Source organism: Metarhizium album (genome assembly GCF_000804445.1).
Source record: "Metarhizium album ARSEF 1941 chromosome Unknown scaffold_24, whole genome shotgun sequence".
Lineage (NCBI taxonomy): Eukaryota > Fungi > Ascomycota > Sordariomycetes > Hypocreales > Clavicipitaceae > Metarhizium > Metarhizium album.
In genome coordinates, this window is record NW_024467598.1 from 1 (window position 1) to 16,613 (window position 16,613).

At 49.7% G+C, this 16,613-nt stretch overlaps 2 protein-coding genes across 2 annotated transcripts; both read left to right on the top strand.

Moving 5' to 3' along the window:
• Window positions 1-9,378: 9,378 nt before the first annotated feature.
• On the top strand, window positions 9,379-11,603 carry MAM_06766 (RING-finger domain containing protein; the record flags this gene model as incomplete). The annotated part of the gene is made up of 4 exons (XM_040825564.1): window positions 9,379-10,033; window positions 10,206-10,559; window positions 10,629-10,869; window positions 10,931-11,603. The coding sequence occupies 4 exons, from the start codon at window positions 9,379-9,381 to the stop codon at window positions 11,601-11,603; spliced, it is 1,923 nt and encodes a 640-aa protein (XP_040676328.1).
• A 1,576-nt stretch (window positions 11,604-13,179) lies between these two features.
• MAM_06767 (cytochrome P450 78A3) lies at window positions 13,180-14,969 on the top strand (the record flags this gene model as incomplete). Its single annotated transcript, XM_040825565.1, has 2 exons — window positions 13,180-13,451; window positions 13,601-14,969. 2 exons carry the CDS (start codon window positions 13,180-13,182, stop codon window positions 14,967-14,969), a joined length of 1,641 nt encoding a protein of 546 aa, XP_040676329.1.
• Window positions 14,970-16,613: the final 1,644 nt, after the last annotated feature.

Sequence of the window (16,613 nt, forward strand, 5' to 3'; positions counted from 1 at the left end):
ATTTTATTTAAGTATTATTATATTTAGTTTAATTTAATAAAAGTTATTTCTTATTAATAAAAATTAAAGTATATAGTAGCTAAATAGTTAAGAAATATAATTAAGTTATAGTTTATAAATACTTTAACTTTATAGTAAAAAGTAACTTATTTTTAAATCTTTATAAAGAAGTTTTAAAAAACTAAATTTTACTAGTTATAAGTACTATTAATAAATACTTTATAAGCTTTTAATTTATATAATATAAAGCTTTACTATATAGTAAATATAGACTTATCTCTTTTAAAGAGAAGCTTTATTTTAATTAGCTTTAATTTTAGCTTATATAGTAGTATTAATTATATACTTAAATAAAGAAAGTATAAGAAATTATTTAATATAGTAAGTACTAATTTAAAGAATATAATATACTATTATATTAATTTATAAATTAATTATACTTAATTATTAATAGTTTTCTAAAAAGTAACTACTTTAGCTTAAGTACTTAATAGTATTATATTACTAGCTAATAGTAAGTTACTTTTTATAAAGTTTAAAAAGTATTTATTTATTATAATAAAATAAAGTTTATAGTATATTAAGAACTAGCTTTATAAGTAACTATATATAAGTATTACTAGTATTAACTATAAACTTAAGAAGAGAAAAGAAGAAAAAAAAAAGCTCTTTATTTTCTCATTTTCTTTTATTATATATATATAGGTTTAATATATATTTAAAGCATACTTAATAAAGCACTAATATAGTGCTTTATACCTACTTAAGCTATACCTACTTAAGCCTACAGCTTAAGTCTATTATATAATTATAAATATAGTAGTTAAGTATAGAATTAATATTAAAACTATAAAGAGTATATAGCTTAAGCTATATAAACTACTTATTAGCTTATTTATTAATTATAAGTAATAAAATAAAATATTAAAATTATTTATATAAAATATTATTCTTACTTAATTCTACGCTATTAAAGCTTATTATAATTAATAGTAGACTAGTATATAGTTTATATAATAAATAAGTTAATAAAATCTTTAACTTATATAAGCTTTATATAATTATACTTCTTTAGTTTTAATACTTCTAGCTGCTAACCTTCTAGACTTATTTTAATAATATATATAGTAAGAAAGAGTTTATTATTAAGTAAATACTTAATATTATTTACTTTATTTTATAAAGTAGAAAGAATAGTTAAAATATTATTTATAGTTATACTATCTTTTTAAAAAGTCTACTCTAAGATTAATTTAACTTCTATACTAAACTTAGAGATTTACTATAGTTAATTAGAAATTAGAGAAGTTTATTAATAAGAAGAGAGGCTAAGGACTTATATAAGCTATTTTATAAAGAGAACTATAAGTTAATCAAGTTCTTCTAAATAAATACTTTAATAACTAGATTCTAGTATTTTTATAATCTTAAAGCCTTTTTAGTTTTATAATTTAATTATCTATATAATGAACTAGTAAATACTATATATTTTTATTATTAATATATAATTAATTATATATACTTTCTTATATTTCTTAGAGCTAAAGTAGAAATATAATATTATAAACTACTCTTAGTATTATTCAAAAAATCCTTAGAAAATAGCTTAAACTTCTAAATTACTTAAGTAAAAGTTAAACTATATATTAACTAAGTTAACTTTAGTATAAGTAGTAAATCTATATAGAATAAAATTAGTAATAGCTTATTGCCTAGAAATAAAGATAAAAGAGAGATACTTTACTTTTTCTAGTTCTACTAAATTCTCTTATAATACTACTTTATTTTTAAGTTAAGATAGTAAACTTTACTTAGCAGCTTCTCTTAATACTTTTATACTACTATCTTAGTAGTATCTTTATTAAATTAATATATACTTAAGTAGGTAAAGTAAAGTAAAGATTTTAGATCTTAAGGTATAATAATAAAGTAAGTAAAGATAGCTTTAGTAGTAATATATATAAATAAAAAAAGAGAGTAAAAAGTAGAGAACTAAATATTATAAATACTAAAATAATTAAGAATAAATAAAAAAGAAAGAGAGAGTATTTTATTTAGTTAGCTTATTACTTAAATTTAATTAAGCTAATAAGCCTTTATAATATATATAAGCATTCTTAGGTAGAATATTACTAGCTAACTAATATAGTATATTAATACTAAAGTAGACTAAATATAGACTTATAATAAAATTAATATATATTTATTACTCTAGATAGCTTATAGCTATATAACTAGTACCTCTGCTCTTATATTAAGCCTAGAAAACTCTCTATAGAAAGAAAAACTCTGCCTGCTGCTTAATATTGCGTCTAGGCTCTATACTATATTGTAATATAGAGCGTTTTCCTTTATATATAACTAATGCTAAACTATATATTACTCTCTATTTATTTAACCTTATTACCTTAGTGTAATATATTGCAGCTATATTACATGCTGGCTTAATTTTCCCTAGCCCTAAAGCTCTAGGCTCTGCTAGCTAATTTTTTAGGTAGGCTTAGCTTAATTCTACCTCTTAATTACGTAATAAGGTTTTTTACAGGTTAACTAATACAGGTTAACTAATTTCTGGGTGACTAGGCCGAAAATTTAGGTGCCTCCAGCTGGGTTCGAACCAGCTCCCTGCTGGCGAGACAGAGCTCTATAGCGCTTAACCACTGCGCCACGGAGGCAAAATTAATATAGAAAAAGACTTAGTTAATAAAACTAAAAAGAGAGAAAAGAAGTAGCAGCATTAAGCGCTTTCTCTCTAAGCTTAGTAAGAATTTTTATATAAATACTAAGGTTAAAAATAAGCAATATAAAAGTATATATTACTATATAGTATATAGTCTTATTTATTGCCTAGCGCTTTAGTATTAGAGTAGAAAGCTAGGGACAGAGAGCTAAAAAAAAATAGCAGGATAGGGAAATAGATAGGATAGGAAAACTAGTCCAGACGGGCTGTTTCGGGTAAAGGTCGGGCGAGTTCACATTTCGGACGCAGTGTCCCGTTCGATCTCCATCGTTGATAAGCTACTGACCGGCAGATTAGTAGTTGGGTCGGTGACGACCAGCGAACACCGGCTGTTGTATGTTGCTTCATTTTTGGCTTTTTCGTCTTTTAATTGGCGGGCTCCCTTTTTTTTGGCGAGCAGGTAAACGTGTTTAATTTTTATTCTCATTTTTTCCGAGACGATGCAGCAGCGTGTGGTGTTGCGTTGAGAGCTTAAGCCAGGCGCAACTCAATGCTGTGCGTATGGTTGCTTGTACCGATGAATCAAGACGGGACCGCAGAGGTGAACCGAAACAGGTATTTAACTATAGTACGGAGTACTACTACGGAGTACGGGGTACGCGCTTCACTTGTAGGACTGCGGGAGGGCGAGGGCTCTGTGCTCTGTGCTATGCTATCCCAATGTTTTTTTCCCTGATTGCAACAATGGTCAGTGTCTACTCCGTAGGTGGTCCGCCATCCTTGTTGGGTGTGACGGCGTGGTGTGGTTGGAGTCCATGTTGGAGTGGCCAGGCTTGCAGAGAGGCTTGCGTGGCGCGATTGGCATGCTTTGGCTGTTGGGAAATGGGAAAATGCGGATGCATCTTGGCGGCGAAAAGGGGCGACGCCGAACGAGTCTGTCCCAGCTACTCCGTCACAAGGCGACAAGTCGTTGGGTACCCAGATGTGCACATATTGTCAGCTGCGTACGGAGTGCAGCTTGGGGATGGATGGGTTTATTTTAGTACCGCGCATGCGCAGATGCAATTCCACCCGGCGTTGCGGCAGCACGGAGGAATGCGCATATTGAGCGAGCACAGTCTGTAGGTTGATGGTGCGAGCTGGATAAACTTGAGACGGAGTGATCGACGCCGTCCGTGGGTGAGCCAAGCCGAGGAACACGAAGAACCTGACACTAGAACGATTCGCAGGGTTTCAGGCTATGGTCACGATATCTCGCCGTGACCAGTCCACCTGTCCTGGGCTCTCGTGAGTCGTTGCCATGCCGCAAGCGAAGCGAGCATCACTATCACTGGTGGCGGCGGAAGCCCCAGCTTGCGCCACTGCCTCTGTTCTGTCGCGTTTCGTCGGTTGTCAGATTATTGCCCCGTTGCGCAGCAGCACCCAGCAGAGATACCAGATGTCGCGCCCGTAAGGCAAGTAGTCAAGTGATGGTGAATCGTGATGATGGCCCAGAGGCCCCAGACTAGCAGCTGAGAAACACCACCGCAACCGGGGACTGGGTGGAGCTGGCTAGGCCTGGCTGCTTCGTCTTGTGATTTATCAACGTCGAGATGCCGAGATGCCAGCGCTAGCTAGATGTTTGGCCGACCGGTCGACAGGACTCGGAAATCGGAAATTGTCGACTGCTGTCGTTGTTCCGGCATGCTCTGCTCCGACCAGAGCGAGCGACGACGAAGTATTCTTGAGCCGGCGGAGGAGCTAGGCGTGCGTCAAATGGAGAATAATGATGACAACACAGCCGTAACGGACGAGGACACTGCAAGCCAACTCCCTTGGCTCTGGTGTTGTCAAGCCCAGGGGCAAAAAAAAAAAAAAAAAAAAAAAAGCAAGGGCAATTCAAGGCTGACGTCCCCAGGAGCTTGCTTCGACAACAAGTGTTCAATGGCAACCAACTACCAACAGCGGTTGTCAATTGAACCCCTCCCAATGTCAATGTCAATGTCAATCAATGTCCGTCCGTCAGTCAGTCAACCACCCCCGCCCCCCTTGTCCTCCGTTTGAGCCAACGCCATCACGAGAGCCATCCACCTGGGCGACGAGCCAGACGTCCATACGAATCAGCAGGCCCGCATGAACAGGGTCAGCAGGGGATGCCAAGGAAAGCGACTTCGCAAGGAAACAAGATGGTTTTTGGCCTCTGTGTCGGTTTCATGGCCGCCATTTCGGCAAAGCGTCTCTTCTCGGCCGTCATGGTTCCCTCCCGAATCCCGTCGCGGCCACATGCCTGCTGAATCACCAACGAAGCCTGGCTTTGAGATGTCGTGTCACGCATTTTGATCCGGCGGATTGGCCTTGCCGGGTCGACTCGACCGACGCTTTCCCATTCCCATGCGTCGAGCGGGATGGCGTATGTGAAAGTTATCGCCCCATGTCCAAACGTAGCACGGCTCGCAGGCTTGCTATAAAGACAAGATAATTAATTACTGGCACACCCGAACTGACGTGGGATTGATCTCGCAGGCATAGATAGCGCCATGTGTCGTGCTCAGACTCCGTATGCCAAGAGGTACTCCGTATTATCGTGAGAGTGGGTGCAGCGCAACCTCATGCATTTTGCGGTTGATTGGAATCTTCACCGGACGGGCAAGGTTGCGGGTTTCTTTTTTTTTTTCTTTTTTTTTTTTTGTACAAAACCTTGTCCCAACACATAGAGTACACGTTGTAGGTTGTGTTTGTGACGAGCCGGGTATAACCTTGATAGTTGGTACCATCCGCAAGGTCGGAACGACGTCGTGGAGCCTGGCCAAAAGCCAAATGGAACATGCCATCATGAGCGATTGGACCATGGGGTCATGGCGAATGCGGCTTCATGACTTGTAGTCAGTCGTTGTTGGGTGAAGGCCGCCGTCACCGCCGTGGACCTTGACAATCTTGGCAAGACTCGACCACTCGTTTGTGCTGTGCTAGCTGGATGTAGCCTTGCTGGACTCTTTTGGCTCTGAATGATGAACCATGGCTCCCCACATGACCGACTACAACATCTCCGTGTGCGTTGTGCGTGTGCGTGTGCGTGTGCGTGTGCGTGTGCATTTGCATTCTGCATTGGCGTCTCACCTGAACATTGACCGTCCGTCCGTTAGTTGCCAATCGCCATGGCCAAATAAAACAGGCAGGCGCGGCTGCACCCCAATTTACTTTTTCACCAGACATTTTGGCTGGCCCTCGTACTCCACCGACCACCGACCGCCGACCGGTACGGCCTGATGGCCTGCTCAGTGATGGCATGATGGCGTCGTTGGTCCAAAGGCTGAAGCTGAAATGAAATGCTCGAGATGACTTGCTGGCCAAACTTTGTTTCGGTGTTTCGGGGCCAGATAATGAATGACAAGGTTGCGCTGGCAAACTCACCGCGTCCGGGTGCCATGTCACTGGACCGTCATTCTTCCCTTCATGTATGCGGCTGACGTAACCCGGCTTCTTGCATCGTCCGGCCGACTGGCCCTTGCGTATGTACGTACGCAGCACCCATCCATGTCTTTTGTCTTCATTTTATATATAGCTGTTTCCCTTTCCCTCTCAGTCCGTACTTGCGTAGTGGGCGACGCAAGTCATGCCTGCTGACTGACCATTCGGCATTCATGCCCCATGGCCAAGCAAAGCAAGCTCTGGCCCGCCCGGTCGAGGCTCACGGGCGGAATGAATCCTGAGGACTCGCTCCACGCCTCCTCAGTTAGTTGCAATCTAGAGGACGACGACGACGACGACGACGACGACGACAAGAATAGCTGCGCTCCCGGCCCGTCTTCCCCTGCACGTCAAGGAGCTGAAAGGCTGTTTGTTGTTGGTCCTTGTCCTGCCTTGCCACGAAATGCGACGCCGCCAGCTTCATTCACAAGTATGCCATGCCATGCCATGCCATGCCATGCCGGTCTGCCCTCTGCTTTGGTCTGCACTTCCTAGTCATGTCTGTTCGGCGAGCCCTGGGATCCTGGGCTCCGTTTTGCCATGTTGGCCATGTCTCGCAACATCTGACTGCTCAGGTGGGCGATGGCACGGCTGCGTGTTCCCACCGTGCCATGACCTTCCCATTCTTGCGCCGCTTTTGACGCCAGTTATGCGCCATGGCTCACGTTATGGCTCCATGTCCAGGCTCAGGCTCAGGCTGTCTTGGTGGTCGCCCGCAGCCCCTCCCATGCGTACCGAGCTCAGCGCGTCTTGCTCCTCATCTCAGGCCGCTTGACGAGCCTTCTTGTCGCAGCTCGAGCTTAGTCTGCCCAACCGTCCCCTCATTATTCATCCATCCATCCAGAGATCATACCCCCCCATCCATGTTCCAGGAAGCACGGCCGGCCGGCCCAATGGTTCCGCCCTGGTGGTGACAGCAATGATACCGAGTACTTTATATGGCCCGCCTCTTCCCCCCCGCCCCGGGCCCCAGGTCCCAGGCCCCAGCATGTCATCGCTGTTGGCTTTTGGCTCTGGCTCTGGTCAAAGGTTGAAAGAGCCCATGCCCCCTTTTCTGGGCTGGGCCCTCATCTGCTCATCGGCCATGCTCATGTCCACGGCATGGACCACGAGTCCCCTCCTCACCACGTCGCCTCGGCTGGCCGGCCGGCGGCTGGCCGACTGTTGCATCTCACACAGAGGGGCGCCGTCGTGGTCCAGAGAGTGAGTCCGTACAGACAAAGGAAGTCTCGGCATCCCAGATCCAGACAGACCCCAACTCAAACCAAGCCGCGCACCAGACTGGGACTGGACTGGTCCGACTCGACTTGACTTGCTGAATTGACGCATGGGGTTTGACTTACCTACGTACTGACTCTTCCTCCCGGCTCTCCCGTCCCATTTTGGCTCCAGACCACTTCTCCATACATTTATTCAATTCACACCCGCTCCTATCATCGCCCTTGGTGCAATATGCAATACCTGACGACTCCGTACCCTCGCCCGCGCATCCCATCCCATCCCATCCCATCCCACCCCTCTCTCCTCCGCCGCCGCCGTGTGCTTTTTGTATGGCCGGTCCATCCAAGCCCGGCTCAATGGCGCCCTCGTTTGATGATCTTCTGACACTGCTGGCGTCCCATTTTATCTCGTTTGATGGGATGCCCACTCATCAAGCATCGCTCGGGTGAGCTTGAATCATCGTGCTCTTCTTACTAGCCCAGCGCCCGCTGCCCGCTTCCGCTGCTTTTGCGGTTCTAGCTGCTGTTTCTGATGTCGCTCCTCTTTTTCTTGCGCTTGCTTTCTTCCTTGCGCACACACAAAACAGCACACACTCGGGCTGCCTCCTCCCCTCCTCAATCTCCATGGTGCTCGTGCCCTCTCTTGAGCCGTGTTTGTTTTTGGCTTCTTGTTGGCAGCTCTGCGTGCCATCCGCCTACATCAGCTTCCGCTCGGCTGCTCCCAAGACTCTCGTCCCTCTACATACCATGCATATGAGCTCCCACGAGCTCTGTCCGCCTCGACCGACTAGATCTCTGGCTAAGCAGCGCTGGTAGGGCTCCCTCTTACTGCCTGCTGTCTTGCCTCGTGCCTCATTGTCCTTCTCCTCCTCCTCCGCCGTCCGTGTCCGCCGTTTGTCTCGTCTCTGCTGCATTGGGAAGAATAAAAGTCTCTCGTGCTCGCCGTCTCCTGTCGCTGTCATCACCGTGCGCCGGTCGTCTTGTCCTTGGCTACATCGTCATTTTGTTACCAGAACATCTCAGCCTCCGCATGTTGAGCTCGGGCCGAAGACTAAGAGGAAGACGACGGTCACTGATAGTGTGTCGGTCTGCGCCAGCCAAGTATCAAGCTCTTGTCTATTCACAGGCTTCAAGGGCGTACGAGCCGAACGTCTACATTCGTAGCAGGCATCTGACCCAGCTGTATCGATACTCGCCCCGTGCACGGGTTGGTAATAGACATCGGACGGAGACACTGCCCTCTTACCTCTGGTTCACCGCCGCTGGGAGGGCGGTTCTGCACTATCGTCGCTTCTGATTCACTCCTGGGAAGATTGGGTGGGATCTTTTTTTCTTTTCCTTTATTACAGTCTTTAATAGCTTCCTTCCTCAACCAAAAATCCAAGACCTTGCCGGGAAGAAGGAGGGCAAACATCTAGCTCGTACCTGCCGTTGGACATTTGACGCTGCTCTGGACAATAGCCTCGGTTGCTCGCCAGAGGTCCCCCCCCCCCCCCCCCTGGTAGAGTCTGCTCATACTTGCCTCATCCTCTCAGTGTTTACAAACTCGGGTCTACTCAGCTCTCCATGATCTATTAGCACATACAGATTTACCTCCCCGACGCCTGCGTCGACGCCGATCACAAACCTCCCTCGATTCGGTTGCCAGCCTATTATTGTTATCATCATCATTATTTCGCTCGCTCGTCTCAATCGTTTGCTCGATCTCAGTGCTCGTGGAGCCTCGGAGCTCGCAGGGCAACCTGGCAAAATACTATCGCGAAACGAGTCACCGAGGAGCAGACGAAATCACACCTAAAAAGCTTCACAAAAGAATCATCACAGTACCTCGTCTACGAATACATCTAGACCGTATCACCAAAATTCTCTTCCGCTTCCAGAGCCGAACTTTTGCGGGGAGTATCTTGACTCGGGCCGTTTCGAGCCTTCCACGCCTTGGGTCGTCATTCCTCTGATCCTTTCGGCAGCAAGCTGCAATAGAGCCGCGTCGCTGGGGTCGGGGAGGGCCCGCGACGATAAAACAGGTTCGAAATGGATCAGATGAACCTCCTCCCAAGCAATGCACAGAGATATGAATCCTCCAGAGACTTGCTGCACGCGGCATCGAACCACTGGATAGCTCATTCTCACGGCTCACCTGCATCGTCATGGCCCTCTCAGCCGTTGCCTCTCGGTTCTTTCTACTTTGCGCAACACCAAGCTTTCCAAAGGCCTTCAATGGACGGCCTAGGTCCTGCGCATCCGATGCATTCTGGTCAGCATGGCACGTTGCCTCCTCCAGACCGAAGTGTAAGTGTGCGCGGCATGCAGACTCCAGAATCTTATCCTCGGTTACCCGCAGCGGCAGTTTACTGGAGTTCAACAATGCAGCCGGCGCCCGTGAGCAGCTCAGGGGCAACCATTAGCTCTGTCCCGAGCCCTTTTGGGAACATGAATACAAGTGCAAGAGATTTGGCACTGCGGCCACCTGCTGCGACGGATTGGGCACCACCCGTTGGTGCGACCTCGGGGACGCATTCCGTGACTTTTCCCCAAATCTCATCTTCTGAAGGGTTGCCAAATGCCCCCAGTCATCAAGTCAGTCCTTCAACGGCGGCTTCCCATTTCCCTTTATCCCCGGATTCTCCTCGTCGCCAAGGACAAACCTCGTCGCCTACTCCCTACCGATCGCACCGATCACAAACTGGTAAGCCAACCTCCCTCCCGTTCCCCCACGCTTCCGAACCCTCCAAGAGCTTGAGGTCAGCTCAGTGTCTCCCATCCATCATCGTCGTCTGCTGGAGCGCTGAATCCTATGAAAATGAAAGATAAAATGTGTCATTTCGTTGTAGCGCGGGTTGCTAATCAATACTGCGTAGCCACCGCCGTTCTCAGCTATCGCGACAACAGTAGTCTTTTGGCCCCGTCGTCCGACCGTCGCCGGCAAGCGCATCCTCGAGCACGACGGTCTATGGCGTCACGGCAAACCAGCTCTGACCTTGGACGTTCACAAGATGACGCCGCCCAAACTCCGCAGGTACTGGGTGACGACCCAACTTCAAGATCGAGTCGTCGAGGAAGTCATGTGATAAGCGCTTCACAGGTGGAGGATGTCATGGCGCGGCAAATGCAGATGTATCGCGGTACAGTGCAAACTAAAATGGTTGCATCCAAAGCCGCCCTACAATCGCTGGAATGTGTCGAGGCTTCTGCGCTCCCGGAATCTGAAAGAAGTAAGTTGTGCCACGTGGCAGATTGTAGATATGAAAGAGGTCATGACTAATTTATATTGATGCTGCTAGCCTGTGTGATATGTTACAACGAGTACGGGGTGGCCAGTCCTGAGGGGATAAACGAAGCCCCTATCAGGTTGCCTCAATGCAAACACATCTTTGGAGATCACTGTATCAAGAAATGGCTCGAGGACTCAGATAGCTGCCCGTATTGCCGGAGCAAGCTGCAGTCCGAGCCGAAGCTGTCATTTGGATCTGCACGAACGTTTATGCACATGATGAGACTTCGAGGATTGCCACTCCCCACTGGGTTAGTTCTGAATACCACCCAAAGATCTTTTGAAGCCATCTACTAACTTGTTTTTGTCTAGCATTTCTGAAGAGATGATTGCCAGGGTTGTAAGCAGGCCGGTCGGGGAGCTAGAGCTCCAGGAACTGCTGATGCGTTCCCACCGTCCAGCGGACAGGCGGTCTCCTCCAGACGATGCCTCCGGGCACGACCACCGCCGCACACGTCAACGCCTCAGTAGTTCGGTTGTGATGAGTGAAAGTCATGTCGAAGAGTTGTCGACATCGCAGCCACACATGCCACTGGACGGCTTGCCATCCGAGCCGTCATCACAACCACCGGGCGGCCATGGAAGTTTGAACGAGAACATGTGGGTTTCCATTTCGACGCCGGGTGCCTATGTACCCTCTGAGCCATTTCATGGTCAGCCGCCACCCAGAGCCGGTTGGACAGAAGGACTTGAGCATACTTCAGGCGCCAGTGTGAGACGAGGGACCGCCTCCGAGCCTCCTACCTCGAGACCGACGAGACCTCAAATAGTCGACCCCCCCGGGACGGTGATTGCGAATGGATCATCGATCCCACCACCAACGATTCTGAACCCTCTGCAGAGGTCAATAAATCAGCAGCGTACAGGCACCAGCCTGTCCGGTAGTGCAGCAGCTCCCCAGTCTAGCAGCGCGCCCACGGCAAACTCTTCGTCCGCCGAGGCAGAGCTGTCCCCGCTTCGGCCATCCAGGAATCGACCATGGTAAACAATGCGGCGCTGAAAAGGAATGGTTCGTCCCGCTGCAGCCTACTTGTATAATGACGAGGCGTGTCATGGGACAGGGCGAGTAGGTGACACGCCGTTGAACAGGGGCATGAATGGAAGCGGCAGGGTCGAGACATGTCATGTTTCCAGTACCATTCCTTGTCATGCACTCTTTCACGCCACTTGTTTTCTTCCTTGTTCCTTTACATGTTTCGTTATTTTATCATAACCCAACTCGCATTACAGGTGTGTATTGCTTTTGACGGGGTTGAATTACTGTTTTGACAGGATCTTGGTGATTATATGGGGGAAGGGGGATGCTATTGCGGAAGGAATCGCGGACTCACAGACTCAAGGGCACACGGACATAGTACGGCGTTTGGCATTCAGGAATTTGGTACTTTCAATCACCACGGGCATGGGATCAGTCGGTTGGCACTTTGTTATAGATTGTGCAGATGTGTTTCCATAGTAGACAGTGGGAAGCGGAGACAGCGGATGATTGCAGAGTTGATAAAAGCTAGCAGCGAACAATAATATGATGGCTGAACCCACCATTGATGCCCACATGATGTTGATGGGCGTAGGCACGCGGAAAGTAATGTGTGATGCCTCTTCAACAACTTGATACCTACTTCAGTACTTAAACCTGGGTACTTGGGTACCTCTGAGTAGGTTAGGTACCTAAGTACTTAGAGGTAGCAACAGTAGGAGCTACAAGTAGGTGCCTGTGGCAGGAGGTAAGCTGCAACTTTCAGAAGCGCGCGTAGTTGAAGTCCTGGTGTGAGAGGGAGGGGGGCCCGGAGACGGAAGACGCCAGACGCCAAAACAGACAGCCCGGATACCGAGTCTTACGTGCTTACGTTAAGTAAGTAACTTACGTATGACCTGCCTCGGAAGTTGGGAAAGGTAAAGGCCGGTCCGACCCCGATTTGGTGCTCGTTGTTCCAGAGCGAGAAGTGGGGACTGGGGCTGCACCACGGCTGGCTAAGCTAGGTTAAGTACCTTAAGTAGGTACTCACCTAGTGCGTACTCTGTGTTGTTATTATTATTGATACTTGAGCAAGTACCTGAGTAAGTAAGTACTTACCTTGCTTGGTCGGAAATCTAGTGCACAACTGCTCCCGAACAAGTCATCAGGTGGCCGGGAACCGGGAGGCAGACTCTTTCTCCCTCCTTTTTGGCAAAGATGGATAAATCGGCCATGTACGGAGTACCGCGCCCCCGCCCGACCGCCCGTTACGCGAATATCCCAAGTCGCTATTAATAGACGGGCGCCAACGGGTGTCTCGTCGTGCCGGCCGTTGGCTGACTCCCGTGGGTTCCGCGTTCTGCTTACTCCGTACTATTAGCGAACTTGCGACCACGCCAAGGCCGAGTCGCTCCAAACTTCAACCTCGGGTGAACTTGCCAACTTGGGGTGCTTTACATGTCCGTCTTGTCTGCTGAGATATCCTGTCGCGATCGCCGGTCGATAGGGATCCCGGAACACTCGCATCGCATCACTCTGCAAGCGGGCAAAGGCCAGCGTACTATTCACATACTTCTGTCGATTTGTTACGTCATCACGTGCCGCGATGCGCTTCCGCGGGTACGAAATCACCGGCTTCTCCCTGCTGGGCTGCGCGCTGTTGGTCTTTGCGCAGGGCTGTCGCTCCCGGCTCGTCCTGTTGGGGGCCTTGGTTGGATTTTGGCTGGGCGGTGCTGCCTCGTATTGTGCGTGGGCGGTGTTGATATATCCGCATCATGTGTCGCCGCTGAGACATTTGCCCACGGCCGAGGGAGCGCACTGGTTGTTTGGGCATGGGCCGATGTTTAGTCGTGGGACGGATGAGCCGACGAGGGAGTGGTAGGTCTCTTCCTTCTTCTTTCTTGAGCGGTTCCCTTGAGCGGTTCCCTTGACGGGTTCTTTAAGGGAGATGGCTGTTGTTTTTTTTTTTTTCCTTGATTCTTGATTTCCCCAGTCATTGACGCTGACCTGGCCCACCGACACGACAGGATCAACACGATTCCGCACAAAGGATTGATTCGGTATTTCTGGTGGTTCAACAGTGAGCGGGTGATTGTTTCGTCCGACAAGGGGTTGGCAGAGGTGCTCGTCACCAAGAGCTACCAATTTAAACGGCCCGATATTGTGAGACGCCTGCTATCGCCCATTCTGGGCGTTGGTATCCTCCTCACCGAGGGCGATGTGCACAAGGTGCAACGGCGCAACCTCATGCCGGCGTTTTCTTTTCGCCACGTAAAGGACTTGTACCCCGTGTTTTGGCGAAAGGCCCGTCAGGTCGTGCAGGCCATGGCTGCCACCGCGGACGGCGACGGCATCGCCACGCTGGACGCGCTGGACTGGGCGAGCCGCTGCACGCTGGACATCATCGGCCTTGCCGGCTTGGGTGTCGACTTTGGATCTGTCCAGGACCCGACGAGTCCCCTCGCGACAACGTACAAGTCCCTCATGGGCACCCAGGGCCAGGCCAGTCTGCTGGGCATCCTGCTGATCCTGCTGCCGGCCTGGGTGGTCAGCCGCATACCGCTCAAGAGGAACAATGTCGTAAACAACGCCAAGCAGACCATCCGCAGCGTCTGCAAAGACCTCATCCGGGACAAGAAGCGCAGGATGGCTGCCAACAGGGAACACAAAGACGTCGACATCCTGTCCGTCGCCCTCGAGAGCGGCCTCTTCAGCGACGAAAACCTCGTCGACCAGCTCATGACCTTTCTGGCCGCGGGCCACGACACCACCGCGTCCGCATTGACGTGGGCAACGTACATGTTGTCGTGCTACCCGGAGGTCCAGACCCGTCTCCGCGACGAGGTCCGCGAGCGGCTGTACCGGCCGGACGCGGATCCCGACGCGGACATCACCTCGGTCGACATCGACAAGATGCCCTACCTGAACGCCGTGTGCAGCGAGGTCCTGCGCCTCTTCCCCCCGGTGCCGCGAACCTCCCGCGAGGCCGTCGAGGACACTACCGTGGAGGGATTCCCCATTCCCAGAGGCTCGGTCATCCTACTGTCGCCCTGGGCCACCAACGTCGATCAGAACCTTTGGGGCAGCGACGCGTTGGACTTTAAGCCAGAGAGGTGGCTCGCCAAGGATGCGGCCGACTCCAAGAGCGCGAGCGGCGGTGGCGCGAGCAGCGTGTACGCCTTTTTGACGTTTTTGCACGGGCCGAGGAGCTGTATCGGGGCGAACTTCGCAAAGTCCGAGCTTGCCTGTCTCTTGGCCGCGTGGGTGGGGAGGTTTGAGTTCGACTTGGTCGACGCCGAGATGAAGGACAGGGAAAAGTTGGTTGTCCGGTACGGGGTCACTGCACGGCCAAAGGAGGGTTTGCCTGTCAGGGCGAGAGTTGTGCCCGGGTTTTGAGGGGCGTTTGAAATGAGGCGAGGCGGCGCACTTTGTTGTTTGGAAGCGTTTGCGAGCCACTTGATTGGTGTATTTGGATGCCACGATGATGACGAACTATGATGGGAAACATATGTCCTCTGGCCCTGATCGAGCTGATTGTTTGCGTGCGCCGTGCCGTCGACGAGACAAGCCCACTACCCACAGACGGGCCGTCGTTTCACGGCGAAGGCAGGAATTGGACTGGACAGCGGCAGGCTACGTGCCTTGGGGATGCACCCCGTGGTGAATGACCGAGGTCGATGCAATCGCCTTGTATTAAAATGTAGGGTACATATTTTGAAGTACTGGACACGTTCAACTGAAGCCCTATATGGCTTGGGGTGGACTGCCAGCTACCCTATACTACTTATCCACACGTGACTACTCGCTTGCTCCAACGCTTGACGCATCACAACTCTTCCCACGCTACGGCAGAAAGGATACCACCGTATTGAAATGATGTCACTGTCCATGGTTGATTCGCGATAGTCCATTGTTGCACACCCGGTGCATGAATGAATACGGTACTTGTCACCCAAGGGCCAAGACGCGTTGGAGAAAATGATGCATCCTTGCCTCAGGGATCTAGGACTAGGTACGTACTCCGTAGGCGGCCGCATTAACCAGCCCGACAACACGTGCAGGAGCATGTGACGTGACACGCTGGCATGCATAAGGGTGAGGGAGGGGCTGCGTTGCACTTTCAAGGTCGAGCATGCACCAGGACATCAGGTTCCGTTGGGCATGGGCACCTGGAAGCAATTCAGGGCACTAAGATCGCCCTGAGCTGGCCCGTTTCGAAACAGTGTGCTGGGAGGCACCGGTTGAGCCGCCTGGTGCCAGGAGGAGACGGGTACGGCCCTTGTTGGTGGCTCGGGTCGTGGTTCGGGGCGGAGGGGGCGTCAGACTCTGATGCTAGCGCCCGTACGGAGGAGGTGACAGAAACCACATGGGAGAAGGAATGAGGTCGGACTCTGTGCAGAGATGACGTGAAAGAAGGGGCGGAAGAGGGCCGTCGAGAGCATTCCAGCCAGGAGGAGCCCGCGCGGAGTCGGGGACTCTACGACACGGGCGGTGACGTGACGTCTCCCAACTCCATCGACTTCCCGAGAGTCGCCCAACGTCGTACGTACGTCGCACGTCGCACGCCTTGCGTCTGGCAATCCGTTGCGATGCGCAACGAACAGCAGCCCTCCGCCCCCCGCCCCCCTTCCGCTTCTTCATCGACAGCTGGAACAGACGCCGACGGGCTCCACCATCCCGTCCATTGACAGTTAGCGCCGGCTCGGGCGGTCCCATCCCAGGCTCCAAAGGTTTTGGCCCAGCCACCGCTACTCTGTGCCTCTGGAGACGGACCAGGGCCGTGACCGGGCCCATGGCCAACCAGGCCTGAGCTTCAGCCCAAAATCAAAACACTGCTGGGCCAGCACAGCACGTTATGTGCATGTACGGCCAGCTGGCTGCTGGGGTTACAGTCGTTTTCCCTTCTTCCCTCCTCCATCATTGAGCTCAATCGTCTCTCCGTTTGCCTCTTTCTGCAAGACTGTAGCGCGTCCATACATTGACGTTGACTATTCGCCATAAGACGACACGCAGCAAAGGCAAACAGACTGATGAACCACC